At 38.0% G+C, this 19,248-nt stretch overlaps 1 protein-coding gene across 1 annotated transcript; it reads left to right on the forward strand.

Annotated features, from left to right (window-relative positions):
• Positions 1–6,245: 6,245 nt before the first annotated feature.
• On the forward strand, positions 6,246–11,048 carry LOC148999242 (uncharacterized). Its single transcript, XM_089141349.1, has 6 exons — positions 6,246–6,913; positions 7,022–7,537; positions 7,646–8,146; positions 8,254–8,769; positions 8,897–9,412; positions 10,811–11,048. The coding sequence occupies exons 1-6, from the start codon at positions 6,414–6,416 to the stop codon at positions 10,875–10,877; spliced, it is 2,616 nt and encodes an 871-aa protein (XP_088997475.1). The 5' UTR covers positions 6,246–6,413; the 3' UTR covers positions 10,878–11,048.
• Positions 11,049–19,248: the final 8,200 nt, after the last annotated feature.

The following is a 19,248-nucleotide window of genomic DNA, read 5'->3' on the forward strand; positions in this document are numbered from 1 at the left end:
CGAAGAGCAAAAAAGTCTTGCCGAGTAGAGTCAATGCTTTGACCCAGGGATTGGACCAAAGCACAACCCATTCTGCTTATAAAAAGACAAGGATTTTACAAACGAAATATAGAAAAGTAACTTTCAGTACAAGAAGGAAATATCTATACCTCACAGTAATACTATGTGCTTGTAGACGACCAAAACTTTGAAGATATTCAAAGTCGGAAGGAAGGATGGCTCCACCCAGCCACTCATTGGCAACTCTAGACATGGAGGGAGACTCACCCCTGAATACCAAAGAGTTCCCATCCAGTGACTAGTCTGGTCGAAGGATATTGGTAGAGCCCGAGGAGCCTGAAGCCCTGAACTCAGCTGGAAGTTCTTGACCAGAAACATCCTCACCTAAGGAGGGATGAGGATCACAATCTGAGCTCTTCTTACTGACCACTTTTTTGGTTGGTCGGGGAGGAAAGTCAGAAGGGTTATCTTTCCGAACACGGGAAGATGACTTATCTTTGATGACAACAATCTTCTTATCCTTAGATGGAGATGCCCGATGAGCCTGTATTTTATTTTGCTTGGTCGGATGCTTTGCCTCCACCTCTAGCATAGCACCGGCAACATCAGCAAGATCATCCTCATCGAGCAACACTGCATCATCTCCCGAGTAAGCTAACTTGGCAAAATAAGGATGGATCAAAGCAAAAAAGCAAAAACATACATCTTACCAGTCAAAAAACCCCCAATGATGAAGAATAGTGGGAAATTCCGGATAAAATCCATTTATAGCAAGCAAGTTTCGATCTTCAGTAGGGATCATCCGAATACGATCCCTTGCTTCCTGCTCGGATGATGAAAGGGGAGGAGGAGTATTTGAACCTTCCCTAGGACTTGTTGGCCAGGAGGTCGGAAAATCAGAAGGAGAAGAAGGGCGAACAAAGAAGTATCTAGACCTCCAACCCTTAGTATTTGAGGGAAGAGTTCCTGTTCCAACAAAGTTACCCTCCCATCCAGACTGCAGAGCAGTTTGTTTGGAAAGATAGAACCAACGATCCTGCTCCTGTTTCTTATGCATAAAAAATTGAAGAAACAAATTTAAGGTTGGAGTCACACCGACCTCTTTTTGTTTACAGAAGCCCCAAAAACAGATTATGTTGCGCCAACTATTTGGCGCTAACATCCTGGGTACATCCCAAACTGGTTGAGAGTTTCAACAAAGACTGGGTGCATGGGAAGCCTAAAGCCACTAACAAAGGCATCCTCACACACAACGAATTCACCCTGAGGAGGTAAGTGAGCACGTTCATGAGAACCTGGAACCCTGATCACAAAATTATCAGGAATAGCATACCTAGCTCGGATAAGCTCCAGATCACTCTCAGTGAGCTCGAAAGGGAAGAAGCTGGGACCAGAACTGCTAGGATCAAAATCGATCTACATGTTCGGAAGTCCTAGGTCGAGTTCTCTCAAAGGCAAGTTCGAAATGGAGAAAGATTGTTTAACCATCTTGTCCTCTTAGTACTGAACTGAGCTCGAATACTTAAAGACCTAAACTCATCGTCACTAAGAAAGTTAGGACGAGTACCAAGAGATAAGCTCGGATCAACAGAAGTGCCACTCTCAGTATCACTATACCCAGAGGAAGAAGCCTCACCATCCCCAGGTCGAACAGTCTCATTCTCAGAAGACGAATGACCAGAAGAAGTCATAAAGGGTCTAAAAGCTCTCTTTTTAACACCCATCACTAAGTGAAAGCTACGGTTACAGTGGCTTAAAGGGAAGAAATGAAAAATAGAGTTCAAAGAAAAGAAAAAAGAAAAATACTCTCAGAATATAACACCAAGCAGAGAATGAAGTTGATAAAAATCACCAGAGGAGAAAAAAGAACTTACTTGCAAAAATAAGCAGGGTCGGAGTTCCTTCGAAGGTCGAAAAGAAATCTGGAAAAGCCTCTGCAACCGTCATTTTCTCCACAGCAAAAAACAAAGTCCAAAAGTAAAGTAAAGTGAAAGAGGAAACAATGGATTTTTAACCGTTTAGAAAATCCTAATCTAAAGGCTTAGATTGAAACCTTTGAACTTCAACAAATGATTTCAATCTAAAGTCTCCCAGAGAGGACTCATCTGGACGGTCAATCACGAACCTTCCACTTATAAAACTCCCATGATTCCAATCCAGAGGAGGAAAAGGTGAAGCAAAGAAAACGATTAAAATTCTTGCATTTTTGAAATCCAAAAAATCATCATGAAATGTCAGTCGTGACAGGCCACGTGTCCACAAAGCTGCCCATTAAAGAACGTGCGCCATCGTCTCAGTTCTAAAACGGCGTAGCATTACGTCCAGTGACATCAGCCAAATAAAGACTTGATTTCCCAATTATAAGTCTTTGTGACCGGTAATTTGAGCATTTAATCTCCAAAGACCGAATAGGTTACTATTCAGTCTTCGGAGACTGGGGGGCTTATGATAATGGGAAATATGAACTATACTAAACCAATTTGGTTTAACCCGAACCAGGTCGGAAAGACCAATCAGGTCGGACAAATCCGAATCGAACCAAGTAAGGTCGGTAAAGCAATGAACCGTACTCCAAGAAGATTCCCATCACTATCGACTTACTAAGCTTTGAGTTCTACTCAATCACTAAGAGTCGTATTACCACCGACTTGCTAAGGTTTGAGTTCCATCCAAACTCATATGAAGAAAGTCTATAAAAAGGTAAAGGAGCACAAGAGAAAGGTACGCTGAATAGAACTATCACTATTCGTATTATTATTGTTCATTACTTTCTTGTCTTCCTTAGTCGGATTCCTAACTAGATCGTCGGAGGTGAAAATTCGACCTCCACGGTCGAGCTCATCCTTGTAGGTTCAACCGGCTGAAGGGACGAACAGAATTGTGCAACAACAGTCTTCAATAAGAAGACCCAAACTTTCCTAGAGTAGTCATCAACAAGAGATAAGAAATAAAAGTTTCTACCATAAGACAACACTGAAGCAGGTCCCCACAAATCAGCATGTACATATTCTAATATAGCTCCAGATATGTGAGACCCAGCCCCAAAGCTCAACCTGTGCTGCTTACCTAGGACACAGGACTCACAAAACTCTAAGTTTTCAATTACATCCTTGCCAAATAGGCCTTGTTTATTTAGAGCTTGCATCCCTTTATTGCTAATGTCTCCTAGCCTAGCATGCCAAACACTAGTGATGGTTGATTCATTGGACAAACAACAAATATTGGAGATATCATTTTGAAATGTACTACCTTCAAACACATACAAACCAGACTGAGAAATGCCCTTTAAACATACATGAGATCCCTTAGATATAAAAAGAATACCCCAGAGATACTAGTTTCAAACCCAGCACTATCAAGGCTACTAATTGAAACCAAGTTTCTCTTCAAGTTAGGTATATATCTAACATCATATAAAATGAAAATAGATTTATTGTGATTAATCAATTTAACAGAACCAATACCAACTACATCACATAAATCATTATTTCCCATCATTACTTTGGCATTCTTTATCTCATACAAATGTGTAAACTAGTGCATGTGAGGACACATGTGATAAGTACATCCTGAATCTAAAATCCATCCTTCTTGCCTATTACCCTCAGAGATAGTAAGCACCTCACTGATATCTTCATAGACATTGGCTTGACCATTCTTGGGTCCAGGCATATCAGAATGGGATGTCCCCATTTCTTTCATTTTCTTTTTATATGCAAAGCAATTTTTCTTAAAATGTCCTACTTTCTTATAATAAAAACATCTCTTGGAGCTTGCATCAGGCTTGTTATTCCCATTATTATTCTTGTTGTTATTTTCATGATTTTCATATACTTTTCCCTTTCCCTTGGGTCTCCCTTGTTTGTAAGAGCCTTTGCCCTTTACAAACAAATTTTCCCCACTGCCCTTAGTTTTACCAGAAGCCAACAGTTCTGACTCCCTATTCTTTAAAGCATCAATCAATTGTTCTAGGGAAATGTTTTGACAAGCATACTTAATTGAATTCTTAACAACAAGATAATCATTATGAAAGGAATTTAATAGGATAATAAACAGGTCTTCGTTTTCTAATTTGGTCTTTTCCCCAGTGCTGGCTAAGTCTTGAATCAACTTCTTAAACACATCTAGGTTCTTATCAAGGCTAATTGTAGGGTCCATCTTAAACCCATATAATCTCTCCTTTAGATAAATCTTATTGCCTAGATTCTTTTTCTGGTAGATTTGTTCAAGCTTATTCCAAACCTTAATAGGGGTATTGTCTTCATCATCCAAACACCTGATAACCCCATTATTGATGTTCCAGAGCATGCAACCAATTGCAATCTCCATCACTTCAGTCCTCAAGACTGGGTCAATGCTTTCAAAGAAAGCAACTGGATCATCTATGGATCTTAGGAGTTTCTGCTGAGCCATCAAAGCTCTGACCTTTCTTTTCCAAATCCCAAAGTCCCCTGTCCCATCAAACTTCTCTATGTCTACCTTGGAACCCCCCATAGGAGTATCCAAACTTAGGTAACTAGGATTCTCCCCTAGACCTACTGCTCTACTCGAGCCTGTGGTAACCACACTGGGAGGAGTGCCCTCCCCTGGTAGACAAAATTCCTTGCTTGGCTCCACTTTGAAGCCGGTACCATACACCAATCAGTATATACAAGAATAAAAATTCACAATATTGACATACAATTCTGGAAAAAAGAGGATTATTATAATCAAGAATTAAATAATCAATTATTAATTAACCACAAATTTATAAACTAACTTTATACAATCTACGCAGCCTTAATTAACAGTTGCTAACACAGCAGACCAAGTATTGTGTCAAATACTAACAACAAAAAGTATGGCAGCAGTTGGTATAATCAAATAGTAAGAAATTAATGTGATTAATCAGTCATTAACCATCTCAGAATCAGCCTACTCATACTAGATTATCATCCATCAATTGAAAACAGATTTATACAAAGAACCAAGAACATATGAGCATATAATCAGGGTTGCATCATAGAACCGAAACTTTATTGACATATATTCAGATCATGTTATAATGAGAAAGCATATATGACATCCAATTATCAGACTATGAGAACCGAATCCATATAGACATATATCAAAGGCAAGCATGAAAGCAAATACAAGAAATCAGAATTTCAAATTGAAGATAATCTTTAACCATATGAGTATAACAATCAAATTAGGATGTAAATAATCTACAAAACCTAATTCGAAACATAGAAGCATAAACCACAAGGCTCTGATGCCAATCTGTGATCGCAATTGTCATGTCCTAACCGTATGTACCGAATCAAGCAAGAGAATAACACATGAGAGAGAGAGATTGATGACGGAGTTCGGCATTAGATGCCTACATCTCCGGGATTCAAGTTCGAATCCAATCCACTATATGTCCAAGACATTACAGGTAAGGGAAGAAGGAAAGAAATTATAGATAACACTTGATACATGTCGTCAATGAAGCCAATACTTCCATCGAGTGCTCTTCTTGCCTCAATGATCAAAAGCCCCAACAGAGAATCATCAAGAACCACCAAGAAGCCATTGTCGCAGGAGCTTGAAGACGAAGATAGCCATTGCAGCTCCAGAGAAAACCTCAAATCCCGCAAAACATAAACCCCAAAATCATGATTAGCACATATAACTTAATCCCAAGCCATAAGCCAACATATACATAACACTGAACCAGCTTGAACCAAAACGGTTCAATTGAAAACATCACTTAGAATAGGAATAGTTCAAGATCTCAGGAGTTAATATTTGATAATATTTTTTTTTTTTTCCAAAAAAAGGTGCTTTTTATATGTAGGGAAATTGGGGTTGGGATAATTACATATGCCGCCGGTAAGGATTGAACCCATAATCTCTCCAGCTGAGAGGTGAGTTCTCAACCACTACACTATCCTTTCATTGGCAATATTTGATAATATTGAAAACATTTTAAATGTTAAATAAATCCATACCGTTCGTTCAGCCAGAAACACGTGCTCTCTGCGCAGCGCAAATAGAAATCCTTATCTTTGACCTTTGAAAGTGTTAAAATTAAAGGACTTCAGAGATGGCAGCAGCGGTCAGCAAATAAAAATCCAAGAGACGGATCGGTTGGTTTTTTTTTTTTTTTTTTTTTTGGTAATAAGGATCGGTTGGTTCAAGACTGAAACATTGAAGGACGATTCAAAAGACTCAAGAAAACTAATTTGTAGAGGGAGTAGGGCGATAATAGTATTAGAAATGATAATGGAAGACAGCTTAACCAGAAAGAGAAAAATAAAATATAGTAAACCTCTTCCTATTTTCTGGTCAAGACGCAGAATCCTATTAACTCTAAACATCAAACGGCGGAAATTCGGATTACATTTCCTTGACATCCTCTTGGCAACCACCACTGCAATTGCGAATTCATGGAGGCAAATGTCGAGGGTTCCTTCTCTTCCCAGACCTCCGGATTATCCACTAATTATGATGTGTTTCTTAATTTTACGGGGAAAAGTACTCGAGATGACTTTGCTGTCTTCGTTCAGAAAGATCTGAAAAGAAAAGGATTCGAAGTATTTATAGATAGCCAACGCTTTTGGGATGGAGAAGAGATGCAACCGGCACTACCGAAAATAATCCAAGGATCAAGAATCTCGATCACTGTCTTCTCCAGCAGCTATGCGTATAGCAGACGGTGTCTCTTGGAACTGGAGGAGATAGTTCGTTGCAACAAATTCAACGCTCAAAAGGTTCTTCCCGTATTCCTGGATGTTGAACCAAGGGATGTTCGCAATCAGAGAGGAAGCTTTGGAGAATCATTTCAGGAACACCAGAAGCTACTTGGTTTGTGTAAGATGTTATTATTGGGGGACGCGTTGAGAATGGTAGGAGACGAAGAGGGATTCGAACTCCAGCAAGTAAATGGGTAATCGAATTTTAAGATCTTTATATATTAAACAACAAAATCTTGATTTATTCTGTTTTGCCTCAATTGATCATTAGTTGATATATTATCCTTTTCGACAATTTGCAGAGATCTACCAAGCCTAGTGGAGTTAGTTGTTGACTGGTCTTCAAGACAATTGAATAGGCAAATCCTGTGGAACTATGATGTGTTCGTCAGTTTCAGCGGTGAAACTACTAGCAAAGACTTCGCAGTTTTACTTCAGAAAGATCTGAAAAGAAAAGGATTCAAAGTATTTATAGAGAGAGAAGACTTGTGGGATGGAGAACAGATCCCACCGACACTACTGAAAATAATCCAAGGATCTAGAATCTCGATCCCTGTCTTCTGCAGCGACTATGTGGATAGCAGACGGTGTCTCTTGGAACTGGAGGAGATAGTACATCGCAATAAATTCTACCTTCAAAAGGTTCGTCCCGTATTCCTGGATGTTGAACCAACGGATGTTCGCAATCAGACAGGAAGCTTTGGAGAATCATTTCAGAAACACGAGAAGCAACTTGGTTTGTGTAAGATGTTATCATTGGTGGATGCGTTGAGAATGGTAGGAGATGAAGAGGGAGTCGAACTCAAGCAATCAAATGGGTAATTGAATTCTAAGATCCTTATGTAGTGAACTCCAAAATTTTGACTTCTTCTGTTTTGCCTCAATTGATCATTAGTTGATTATGTTATCCTTTCGACAATTTGCAGAGATCTACCAAGGCTAGTGGATTTAGTTGTTAACTGGGCTTCAGGACAATTGAATAGGCAAATCCTTTGGAACTATGATGTGTTCATCAGTTTCAGCGGTGAAACTACTAGCAAAGACTTCGTAGTTTTACTTCAGAATGATCTCAAAAGAAAAGGACTCGAAGTGTTTACGTATAGCAAAGACCTGTGGAATGGAGAAGAGATCCCACCGACACTCCTGAAAATAATCCATGGATCAAGAATCTCGATCCCTGTCTTCTGCAGGGACTATAAGGATAGCAAACGGTGTCGCTTGGAACTGGAGGAGATAGTCCTTTGCAAAAAATTCTACGGTCGTAAGTTTCTTCCCGTATTCCTGAATGTTGAACCACAAGAATTCACAAGATCGATGGAAAAGTTTGGATACATAGAGACAATTGATCGCCGGAGGAGTTCATCATTTGTTGGCGAGTTGAGAACGGTAGTAAATGAAATGGCAGTTAAACTCGGGCAAGTAAATGGGTAATTAAACTCTAAGACCCCCTTACGTAGTAAACTCCAAAATCTTTACTTGTGTTTTTTCGTCAAATGATCATTTGCTAATGCATTATATTTTCAACAATTTGCAGAGATCTATCAAGGCTAGTGGAGTTGGTTGTTGACTGGTCTTCAAGACAATTGAATATGCAAATCCTGTTGAAATATGATATCTTTCTCAGTTTCAGGGGTAAAACTATTCGCAATAACTTCGCTAGTTTCCTTCAGAAAGATCTGAAAAGGAAAGGAATCGAGGTGTTTATAGATAGCGAAGACCTGTGGGGTGGAGAAGAGATCCAACCGACACTCCTGGAAATAATCCGAGGATCAACAATCTCCATTCCTGTCTTCTCCAGCAACTATGCGGATGGCAAATGTTGTCTCTTGGAACTGGAGGAGATAGTTCGTTGCAATGGATCCAACGGTCAAAAGGTTGTTCCCATATTCCTGGATGTTAAACCAAGGGATGTTCGCAATCAGACGGGAAGCTTTGGAGAACCATTTCAGAAACACCTGGAGGTATTTGATGCCCAGAAAATACAGGCATGGAAGGATACGTTGAGAATGGTAGTAGAGAAAAAGGGAGTCGAACTGCAGCAAGTTAATGGGTAATTAAATTGAATTGAATTAAAAACCCTTATCTAGTACACTCCAAAATCTTTACTTCTTCTACTTGTGTTTTTGCCTCCTCAATTGATAATTAGTTAATATTTTTATCCTTTCAACAACTTGCAGGGATCTAGCAAGGCTAGTGGAGTTCGTTGCTAACTGGGCATCTAGACAATTGAATAAGAAAACCCTGTTGAATTATGATGTGTTTATCAGTTTTAGGGGAGCAGATACTCGCAATAATTTCACTGCTTTCCTTCATAAAGATTTAAAAAGGGTAGGACTCAATGTGTTTATGGATGAGGAAGGACTGTGGGTTGGAGGAAATATTCAAAATGTGCTCCTGGATGCAATCCGAAGATCCAAAATGTCGATCGTTGTCTTATCCAAGAACTATGCACATAGTAAATGGTGCCTCCAGGAATTGGTTGAGATTGTTCGATGCCGTAGATCTGACGGTCAAATACTTTTTCCCATATTCCATGATGTCAGTCCAAGAGATGTTCGCCATCAGACGGGAACCTTTGGAAGATCATTTCGGCATTACGAGGAGAACTTTGATTTCCAGACCGTAGAGAGCTGGAAGAATGCGCTGAGGGAGGTAGGGAGCTTAAGCGGTTTCGTTTCCAAAGAAGCAGACGGGTAATTCTGAACCCCGCAATCTTCTTTATGTTATTCCTACTTTTCGTTCGCTAGCTAGAGATATCTGTGAGGATTTAAGAGTTTGATGCTTTAGATCTTATTTAACATTCAACGGTGTACTTGTGACCATAAGAGTACGTAGAATCGATGACCTTCGGTGGACATGGAGTCTGAATCCTCTGCCCCTCTGGATGGAAGGATCTCAACTATGGACCATGCTCTTCAATCCGAAAGCCTCCAACAAATCGCCTTGTTCACCATTAATTTACTGTATCATGCTTGCCTGCCCATGATAACAAATTAAAGATCTCTCCAATCTGATGGTTACCAATAGCAGTTACCAGTTACCACACGCCTATATAATGTTTTTGCAAAATTATGCTGTATTGAAAAGCTTTTTTCCTATAAGATTTTCATGATGTTAGTATATAGTTGATAAGGGTGGCTGCCTTAGAGTCAGGGGCGGAGCCAGGATTGAACATGGAGGGCCGAATGTATGTGGGCCAATGTATTCATCTGTATATTATTAAATTTTAATGTAGAGTCGACATTAAAAATTAGGTAAATTAATAAAAAATTCGTGAGTGTGAGAGAGAGAAATGAATAATTGAGAAAGAGAGAGAGTTAATACGAGTGAGAAGATTAGGAAAATCCAAAGTTTCTAATTACTTCAATATTTTGTGAGACGTGTGAGGAAAAAAAAGAGAAAAAATAGGAATAAAAGAGGAAATCAATGAGAGAATAAATAGAAATGAAAATAGGGAGAATATATAAGGAGAAATCAAGGATCGGAGTAGTTTTAATTAGAATTTAACATTTATTCCTAAGACTAGGGATTGAATGATAACCATAGATAGAGATTATGAATGACATTGTAACCATCATCTTTATCTAAATTTTTATTTTAGAGGGGCCAAATAGTGGTATTTACATTAAAGATAGAGAAATAAGAAAAAAACAAGGATATTTCCAATTTCAAAAAAACCGGGGGGGGAGGCCCCCTCGTCCCAAACTCTAAGAGAGTTTCTTGTTATCCTTTTTTTTATTTGTATATCCTTAATAGTTTTATCTTTTCATTCTTTTGAATTCAAACAGCCAACTCCATTTAGTAGGGTTAACGCTGAGTTGTTTTCTTAACCTCAAAATTATTTGTTTGAGTTATCTTATTCATTTCTATGCTTAGAATTTCACCATGACATTAGTCAGTTATCTAATACCACTTAATATGGATTTTTCCTTTCTAAAATTGTTATTAGTTCTTTTTTCGTTGTTTATTTAATTAAAAACTTTACATCATTCATATCTTTTAGCCAGAAAAAAAGAAAAGATTATTCATATCCTTAGTTTTACTCACGATGTTAAAATCATTGGCTTACTTATAATTTAAAATAATTGCAGGAATCACGCAAAGCTGATGGACGAAATTGTTTATGAGGTTTTGTGGAGATTAAAAAGTCTGGAATAAGATGCTCATTTAGATTATGTCCAAGGTTGTTTTCGATGTTGTTGATGTTAAGATTGTGGAGATATATAGCATATGTAAGACTGCAAAGATAACTACAGTTGCTCTCTTATGTTAAATGATAAAATTGTTCTAATGTTTAAAATGCGTAGCTCTTATCTAAATGTCAAGGAATAAATTTCAAAGATCAACTGGTTTTTAGTTTCTGTCATTTAAAGTGATTTTGTAAAGGAAGTTGAAATATGCAGTTTATTTATTTTTCAGTTGCCTGTAGAGGTCATCTTTATTAAGAAAATAGCGGAAAAGTAGATTACATCGTGAGTATATCAAGTATAAGGGGTCACCCCAAACACAGTTAACAGAAGCATGAATCCTTTCCAAGCCTTCCTAAAAACAATTGTCTACCATCTTGACCTATCTCCATTCCTGTCCTAGCTGCTGCCCTTGCTAGATAGTCCACTGCAGAATTTGCTTCTCTATTGCAATGAGATATTTTCCACTCTACACCATTTAGAATGGACTCAATGCCTCTCCATCTTTGTAAAATGCACCATGGGATATGTCTCCGCTAAACGAGAACCACGTACCGCCACTATCGAGTCACATTCTACCCTTAGCTTCTTTAGTTCTAACATCCTTGTCCACTCCATCTCGCACATCAAAGCCTTTAGTTCTACCTCAAGTTTTGTCTAGACCCCCAAATAAACCCTATCCAAATGACCAAATCACCCTTCTCCTCTCATGCATCTCTAAATAGCCGAGCAACTCTAGCTCTTCCAGAGCTCCCATCAACATTTAATTTACACATTCTTGCTGTGGGCGCATCCAAATTAAAAACTTCATGAGGTATTGTATTTTGATGTCCCATTTACAAGGGCCAGGTGGGGCACTATGAACCTAAACCCTATTGTGAGAGAAGGCACTTAATTCCTTCATACTAAACTCAAAAATAACAGAGATCGGTATCATGGTGCAACCAAGGAAACATCTTTATAGCAAGAGAGGGAAAGCATAGTACAAAAATCCAATTATCTAATGGCAACTAACACTGTCTAATATATTAACTCAAGAGTTAAAATCATTAGTTGGGAAAAACTAATATGTCTCACGACGGTCTAACCACATCTCAGCTGACCTTAACGTCAATCACACATACTCTAAGCATGCCTTCTAGTATCTTAATTGATCCCTTCCGATTGCCCATCAATTTGCAGATGGAAAGATACGCTAAAGTCTAGTTAAGTTCCAATATCTTGTTCTGGAAGCAATATTAGGTCTATCTTCTTCTTTTACTCTTTAACTGGTGATATCCTAATCTTAGGTCAATCTTTAAGAAAACTTTGTCCCTTGTAATTAGCCGAACAAGTCACTAATCTTAGGTAGTGGATACTTGTTCTTTAATCACATTAAAATTCCTCAAGCTAATTAAGCATCAAATAGACCATCCTGACCTATGGTCCAACCGTCGGTAATCATTCAATAATCTTGGGTATTGGAACATTCCAGGCACAATATTAAAATAATGTTGGAAATATCATTTTTTTTACTCTTAATTGGTGATGTTGGTCTCTGTTATTTTATACATCCTTGTTGTGGGTGCATTCAGATAATCTTGTTTGCACAATATTAAAATAATCTTGTTTACAGATGGAAAGATGTGCTAAAGTTTAGCTCAATGCACATATATTGTCTTGAAAGCAGTATTAAGTTTATCTTCTTCTTTTACTCTACTAGCTAGTGATATCATGAGGGAAAAGCCATTTTGGATGTTTTTGAATTAAAAAAAGGAGAAATGGTTAAAGAGATCGGGGAAAAGTCTTGAGAGAGTTGAAAGTATGGATGTCTGATTTCGAGACAGCAAGTGATTCTCAATCACACGGCCATGAGAGGCAATGTTAGTCCCCAAAATCTGAGGTTATAAGTAATTAACTCGGCTTTAAAGTGAACCAAACTAGCATTGGGTCAAATAATTCCAAGCCTAGGACATAGATGGACTTGTCCAAGGTAGGCCGAAAGCTGGGTCCACTTGTGGCAATTACCTATAGTTGTATGCTATGAATTTTAAATCTACTTGTATCCAAAATGATGGGAGTATCCTAAAGGTAGTTGCTAGTAGTTTCAGGAAGTGTTTATACCCTCCCTCCATAAGTAAGCAATGTAGGTCTCTTTGAATGGACACACATCAATGATAAATCACACTAATCAATTTTACCTTTGTTATTTTAGAATAGATTTTTGTTCTTATTCTTCTATAGTCTTAGTGTAGAAATGGTAAAGGTTCGCCAAGAAGGAACCCCTCGAGTTTAATTAAGATGTATTCTCTCATAAGACATCAAAGTCCTCAATACGCCAAGATAGATAGAATCCACAGTAAGCTTGATAACACATCTTTTCCTTAGGTCAATTGTAGAACATTGACACACTAGTACAAATCCAAGAAGAAATTACCCCAACACCACCTATGCTCTAGGCTGAAAGGCTTGATTATAACTTAGCTTATGCAATGTTTGCTATAAAATTATAGCTAAACTTTTGGTCAATCGTCTCAAAAATATTATCCCCCATATCATATCTTTTCAACAAAGTGGTTTTGTTAAAGGGCGCCATATTCAGGACAACATCTTGATAGCTCATGAGATTGTCTCAAAAATCCATCGGCACAACAAAAAGCAAAAAGCTGGACTTATGGCGGTTAAACTGGATATGAGTAAGGCATATGACTGATTGGAATGGGGTTTCTTACAACAAGCTCTCCAAGCATATGGTTTCCCAAAACAATGGATTGAATGGATTATGTTCTATGTGCATACTGTGAAATACTCCATATTGGTGAATGGTACTATTGCGGGAAGTGTCACTCCAACTCGAGGTCTTCGCCAGGGGGATCCTCTATCGCCATATCTATTCATTTTATGTGCTGAGCTTTTAACATCTCATTTTGAAACTGCTGTAAACCAGCGAAAACTAAAAGGCATTGCTCTATCTCAAGGTGGCGAGAAAATATCCCACCTGGCTTTTGCTGATGATCTGATTCTATTTGGCCAAGCACGGAAATCTAAAGCGCGGATGTTTGCTCGCATTATTCAACATTATTGCTCATTATCGGGCCAAGAATTAAATATTCACAAGACAAGAGCACACTATAGCAAGAGTACCCCTGCAAGCAGCAAGAGAACTTTATCTTCTCATTTTCATATTATTCCCACTTCGGAAATGGATATATATTTGGGAATCCCTTTCTTTGCTGGAAAGATGAAGAAGAAACATTGCCAAACTCTTATTGAAAGAGTCACTACATGTCTAAAAGGATGGAAAGCCAAACTTCTCTCATCCCCAGGTAAAACAGTTCTTCTTCAGTCTACTTTGGCTGCCATGCCATCTCACTTTATGTCTTGCTTTAAATTGCCGGCTTCAATCCTTATGGATACTGAACCTGCTATGAGATCATTTTTTTGGTCTTCTGGTAACCGGAAGCATATTCATACTGTGGACTGGAAAACCATCTGTTCTCCTAAATCTGAAGGTCGATTAAATTCCGCAATCTTCATGCATTCAACCTAGTTCTTCTGTCTCGGAAGGCATGGGAACTTCTTCAGTCTCCATCATCTTGGTGGGGAAGACTGATGTTGGAGAAATACTGCAAAAACAAATCTTTTATGGAAGTGGAACCTAAAGCTTCTGATTCTTGGGGCTGGAAATCGATTCTACTAGGCCGTGATCTTCATCATAAGCGTATATTTATGCAAGTAGGCATCGGTGAACTCATTCATCCTTAGACAGACATATGGATCCCGAATGCTCTCCCAACAAGGGATGTTTCCCTTTTGCTTGGACAGGTCCTCACAAAGTTGCTCAGTTGATCAACCCACAAACTCACTCTTGGAATCGGGACCTTTTATATGAATGGTGGCCTAGTCATATGGTGGAAAAAATCCTTGCCATTCCAATTCCTCACTTGGATTTGGAAGCTCGCATTATTTGGTCCAGCACAGCCTCAAGACAGTTAACTGTGAAATCGGCCTATAGGTTGGCCTATGATCCGCCATCTGATCATAGACACAGTTCAAATGTTTAATAAAGATCCCTATGGAGATTACCGTTGCCGCCTCAAGCGATCCATTTTCTATGTAAATTGTTACATAACAAGCTCCCAACAACTAATCTTCTAATAGCTCGTGGTTGTTCAATCCCGTTGTCATGCTTATTCGTGGGGAACAATTGTCTTCTTGCTGATCATATCTTCCTAAAATGTCGCCATGTGATAGAAATCTGGAATGGTCTGCAAATGGGGGCTTACTACACGTAGATTCCATCGCAGCGGGGGTCCAACAGTGTATCTCTCATGCCCAAAAACGGGATGACACGGATAAACTATTCAACATTCTCACTGCCCTATGGCTCATATGGAAATCATATACAAACCTTATAGGTTCTACTACAGTTGTTCTTCCTACACAACTCAAATTCCAAGTACGGAAGGGTTTGCAATTCTATTTACTGGCTCACTCTAGCAAGCAGGTGTCTGCTGATTCCTATGGTCTCATCAAATGGATCCCCTCTGAAAGCAAATTCACAAAGATTAACACTGATAGATCATTCCTACAAGAGAAGGGACTTACAGGTTATGGCGGCATTGCTAGAAATCAACAGGGCAAAATGCTCTATGCTTTTGGCTATGGAACAACTTCCCACGATATCCTCACACTTGAAGCACTAGCATTTTTTCAGGCATTAATATGGGCCCTTGAATTTAAGCTTTCTCACATAGCGCTTGAATGTGACAATCAAGCCTTAATCACTCTTATTCACAAAAGCCCATGTGAAGTACCTTGGAAACTATACCCCTCATTTCAGACATCAGACAACTGGCAACTTGTTTTGCTTGTGCTACTTTCACTCATATTCCTCGGGAAGCAAATGTCGTAGCAGATGCATTGGCAAAAGAGGCGATCACTCAAGAGGCTGTTTTATATGTTCAAACTCCACCCACTCATATCTTGTCTTTTATGATTTTTGATATGCTTTCTTTAGGTTGTACGCGTGGTTTTTCATTTTAATAAAGTTTGCTGTTACCCAAAAAAAACTCATGCATCCCATGCGCAAGCAAATAAAAATAATAATAAAAAAAAAGCTTATCCTAAACTAATTATAAAATGCTTTTATTGAAAGAAATCTAACACGGAGTACTTTATTAGCAGGTGATCGGTCTTCACAAGACAATCAAGCAGCTGGACGGATGGAGGTTGTTATGGTATTTGAGCTGACACTTCCAACTCAGAATTCAGGTCAAGCAATGTACAGTAACTCGTATTAGTCCATCCAAAGCTGATAAAGTTTTCTGAGCATTAGCATCATGCAACATGCATGCTTCGATCTCATCAGCACTTAAGATTGGTGTTACTTAGGCCTAGGGATGTGACTAGTTCGATTTGGGGGCAGTTTCAGTTCGGGCTGAAAACATCAAAACCCAGACACGGACCATTTGCTGGAATTATTTGCCATGATCATAAATGTGAAGAAAATGGATTTTCTTGTTCCTTGCTGTCTAACAGTGACTCTTGCAATTTATGTGTAGACTTAACTAAGAAGCGGCCATCAGTACTTGCACCCCAAACTAGTTCATCATCTCATAGAAATAGAGCTAAACAGGTAGAAAAATTTGCCGAAGCATCCTCCTTAGAAAACCGTTGTATTATTTCCGTTCCTTCCACTGTCTCGTGTCCTACTGAATCAGATCAGACACTCATTCGAATGTGCATTGTGGGTCTTTAGGTATATGAATTCTGAAGTCCTTCACCCCTGGGAGCCATGGATCTTCCTATATTTTAATAGACCTTCCTTCCCTAACTCTCCATACCAATCATTTCTTCAGCAGTTACTCACCTTTTGTAAGACACTTCTCTATGTCCATGAAGAGTTGATTTCAATTCGAAAAGTTTTTTTTCATCATTGGTTTAATTACATTCTTACCGTATTCTTCGGTCAGATCTTTAACAAAACACGTGTAACCATGTTATTCGCTGCGCATACTAATGACAATGTCTGCGCATGCGAACAAAAGTCCTAGGGAAGGGGTAAAAAAGTCGAGCAGCACTATTAAAATAAAATGATAAATTCATCCACTTTGCTCCAACCGAAAAAAAAAATAAAATAATCATCCAATTTGCACATTTATAATAAAGAAGAAAAAGGCAAACCAGAAAGAAGAAAAAAGACCTAGGGGCGGATCCACTAAGGGGCGGGGGCATGTCTTCCCGGCTCTCGGATTTTTAAATTTTTTATAATTTCCTTAACTTTATTATTTTTATATTAATTTTCTTTATTTTTTTAATTTTTTCTCTTCTCACATGCAAAATATCACTATTTGGCTCTCTCGATATTGGGAATAATTTTTTAAAGTAAAATAATGAGTATAAATGTGATCCCTAGTTAAAAAATAACTCCTCAATCCCTATTTATTCTTTCGTCTCTTCTCTCTCACATATTTTCTTCTTATTTATTCTCTTTTTATAATGTGGGCTAAAAAAATTTTTTTAAAAATATATTATTAAATATTCAAAATGTCATTCTAATAGAAATAACTCCTCAATCTCTATTTATTCTCTCATATTTCCTCTTTCGTCTATTCTTCTTATTTATTCTCTTTCTTTTCTTTCTTCCTATTTATTCTTCCCTTCTATAAGGGTGAATTAAGGGAAATTTGGGAAAAAATCTTCTCCACCAATTAGGTTCACTTTTTCAATTTATTTATTGTTTATTTTTATTCATTTTTTTTGTTATTTAATTTTATATTGTAAATAAAATGTCTATAGTAAGTAAGGTAACTAACTAGTATTGGTTTGCATATCTTATTTAAAAAAAAAATATATATATATATATATATATATATATATATATATATATATATATATATATATATATATATATATATATACTAGTAAAAATGTGCACGTGCAAATGCACGTCACTTATTGTGTTGTATATGCTAAACAAACAGTTTTATAAGAATGAAATAAAAAAATTTGGTTAACATAGTATATTGAAATAAAAATCAAATTAGATGATACATTGGGATCAACCCAGAGCTAGATTACAGTAGCTTTTCAGACGGATAGAACACTTCCAATGTTCAAATTCACGTATATTCAATTTTTAGAGATGTTTTCAGTTACAGTTAGGGGTTTTTGAACACTTATATACAGCAGAGGTTGGTTGCTTGTAAGTAGGTATACTCATGGCATCAACATATCTAACTTCTCCGGTCCAAAGGAAAGATCGGCGAAAACAACAAAGAGCATTATACAATTGATCTATACTCAACTATGATCTACAGTAATAAACCATTCAAGAAATCATTATGCCATTTTAGGTGATAACATCAGGAGTTTCATATCAATAGATACCTGCGAAGATCAAGTCCAACTAATCCAGCTTGCAAGACCAACAAGTTGTTGGAATCCCGTGAAACAATAAAGCAGAGAAGGATGGAGATGTCTCGGAAGAGACAAGAAGGGAAGTCGATGTTGCAGATATGTACAAGATGGACATGACATGCAAGGGGGAGTGATTAGTGGCATATGGCGAATCCAGGACAAGAGCATTGGATTATAGTGAAGAGGATCCTAAGATACATTAAAGGAACCTGGAGCCATGTTATGGGGATCGAAAGCGGAGGATATGTTGATCGATTTTGCGGGGATCTTGATAAAAGGAAATCCAACGGCATATGTTTACAATTGGAAGGAGTTGTGAGTGGGTATCTAAACTACGACGGTTGTAGCATTGCACAACAAAAGGAGTATATGGCAGCTACACAAGCGAAAGAAGCAACGGATAAGAAGATTCATGGAAGAACTTGGGCACAAACACGAGAAGATTTCTGTATTGTGAAGGAGTGCTTGACATTGCAAGGAATAGCTTTTCATTCCAGGACAAAACACATAGAAGTACAATATCATTTTGTTCGGAAGTGGTGGAAGACGGAAGGGTGGATATGGAAAATCCACACGAAAGAGAACAGGATGCAGACAAAAGCAACAAAGACAAGTATTTGGTGCGATCCTTGTATGGCTGACGAGACAAGACGCATGGTGGGGCAAGATAGAGACGGGTGTGGAGATTGATGTAATATTAGTCGTGGGAATATGTGGAGAGGAAGAGGCTATAAAAGAATGCCTCTTCCTTCTTCTTTAATCATCCCAAATATCTTCTCTCTTGGATATTTCTTTATTTATAGTGGAGTTTTCTCTCTTACCCATATATTATTGTGTCTTTCTTTTCTGGTATTTGCTGATTGTTCTATTCGGTGGGTTCAGTCCAACTAATCCAGCTTGCAAGACCAACAAGTTGTTGGAATCCGGTGAAACAATAATCA

Source organism: Hakea prostrata, unplaced genomic scaffold, assembly GCF_041222555.1.
Source record: "Hakea prostrata isolate BN-2017 unplaced genomic scaffold, UWA_Hpros_2 contig_21, whole genome shotgun sequence".
Classification (NCBI taxonomy): domain Eukaryota; kingdom Viridiplantae; phylum Streptophyta; class Magnoliopsida; order Proteales; family Proteaceae; genus Hakea; species Hakea prostrata.

Excerpts from the sequence above, each read along its gene's own strand:
- LOC148999242 (XM_089141349.1), top strand. The coding sequence starts at position 6,414 with ATGGAGGCAAATGTCGAGGGTTCCTTCTCTTCCCAGACCTCCGGATTA. Across the intron at positions 6,914-7,021 it reads GAACTCCAGCAAGTAAATGG|AGATCTACCAAGCCTAGTGG; the intron begins GTAATCGAATTT and ends GACAATTTGCAG. Across the intron at positions 8,147-8,253 it reads AAACTCGGGCAAGTAAATGG|AGATCTATCAAGGCTAGTGG; the intron begins GTAATTAAACTC and ends AACAATTTGCAG.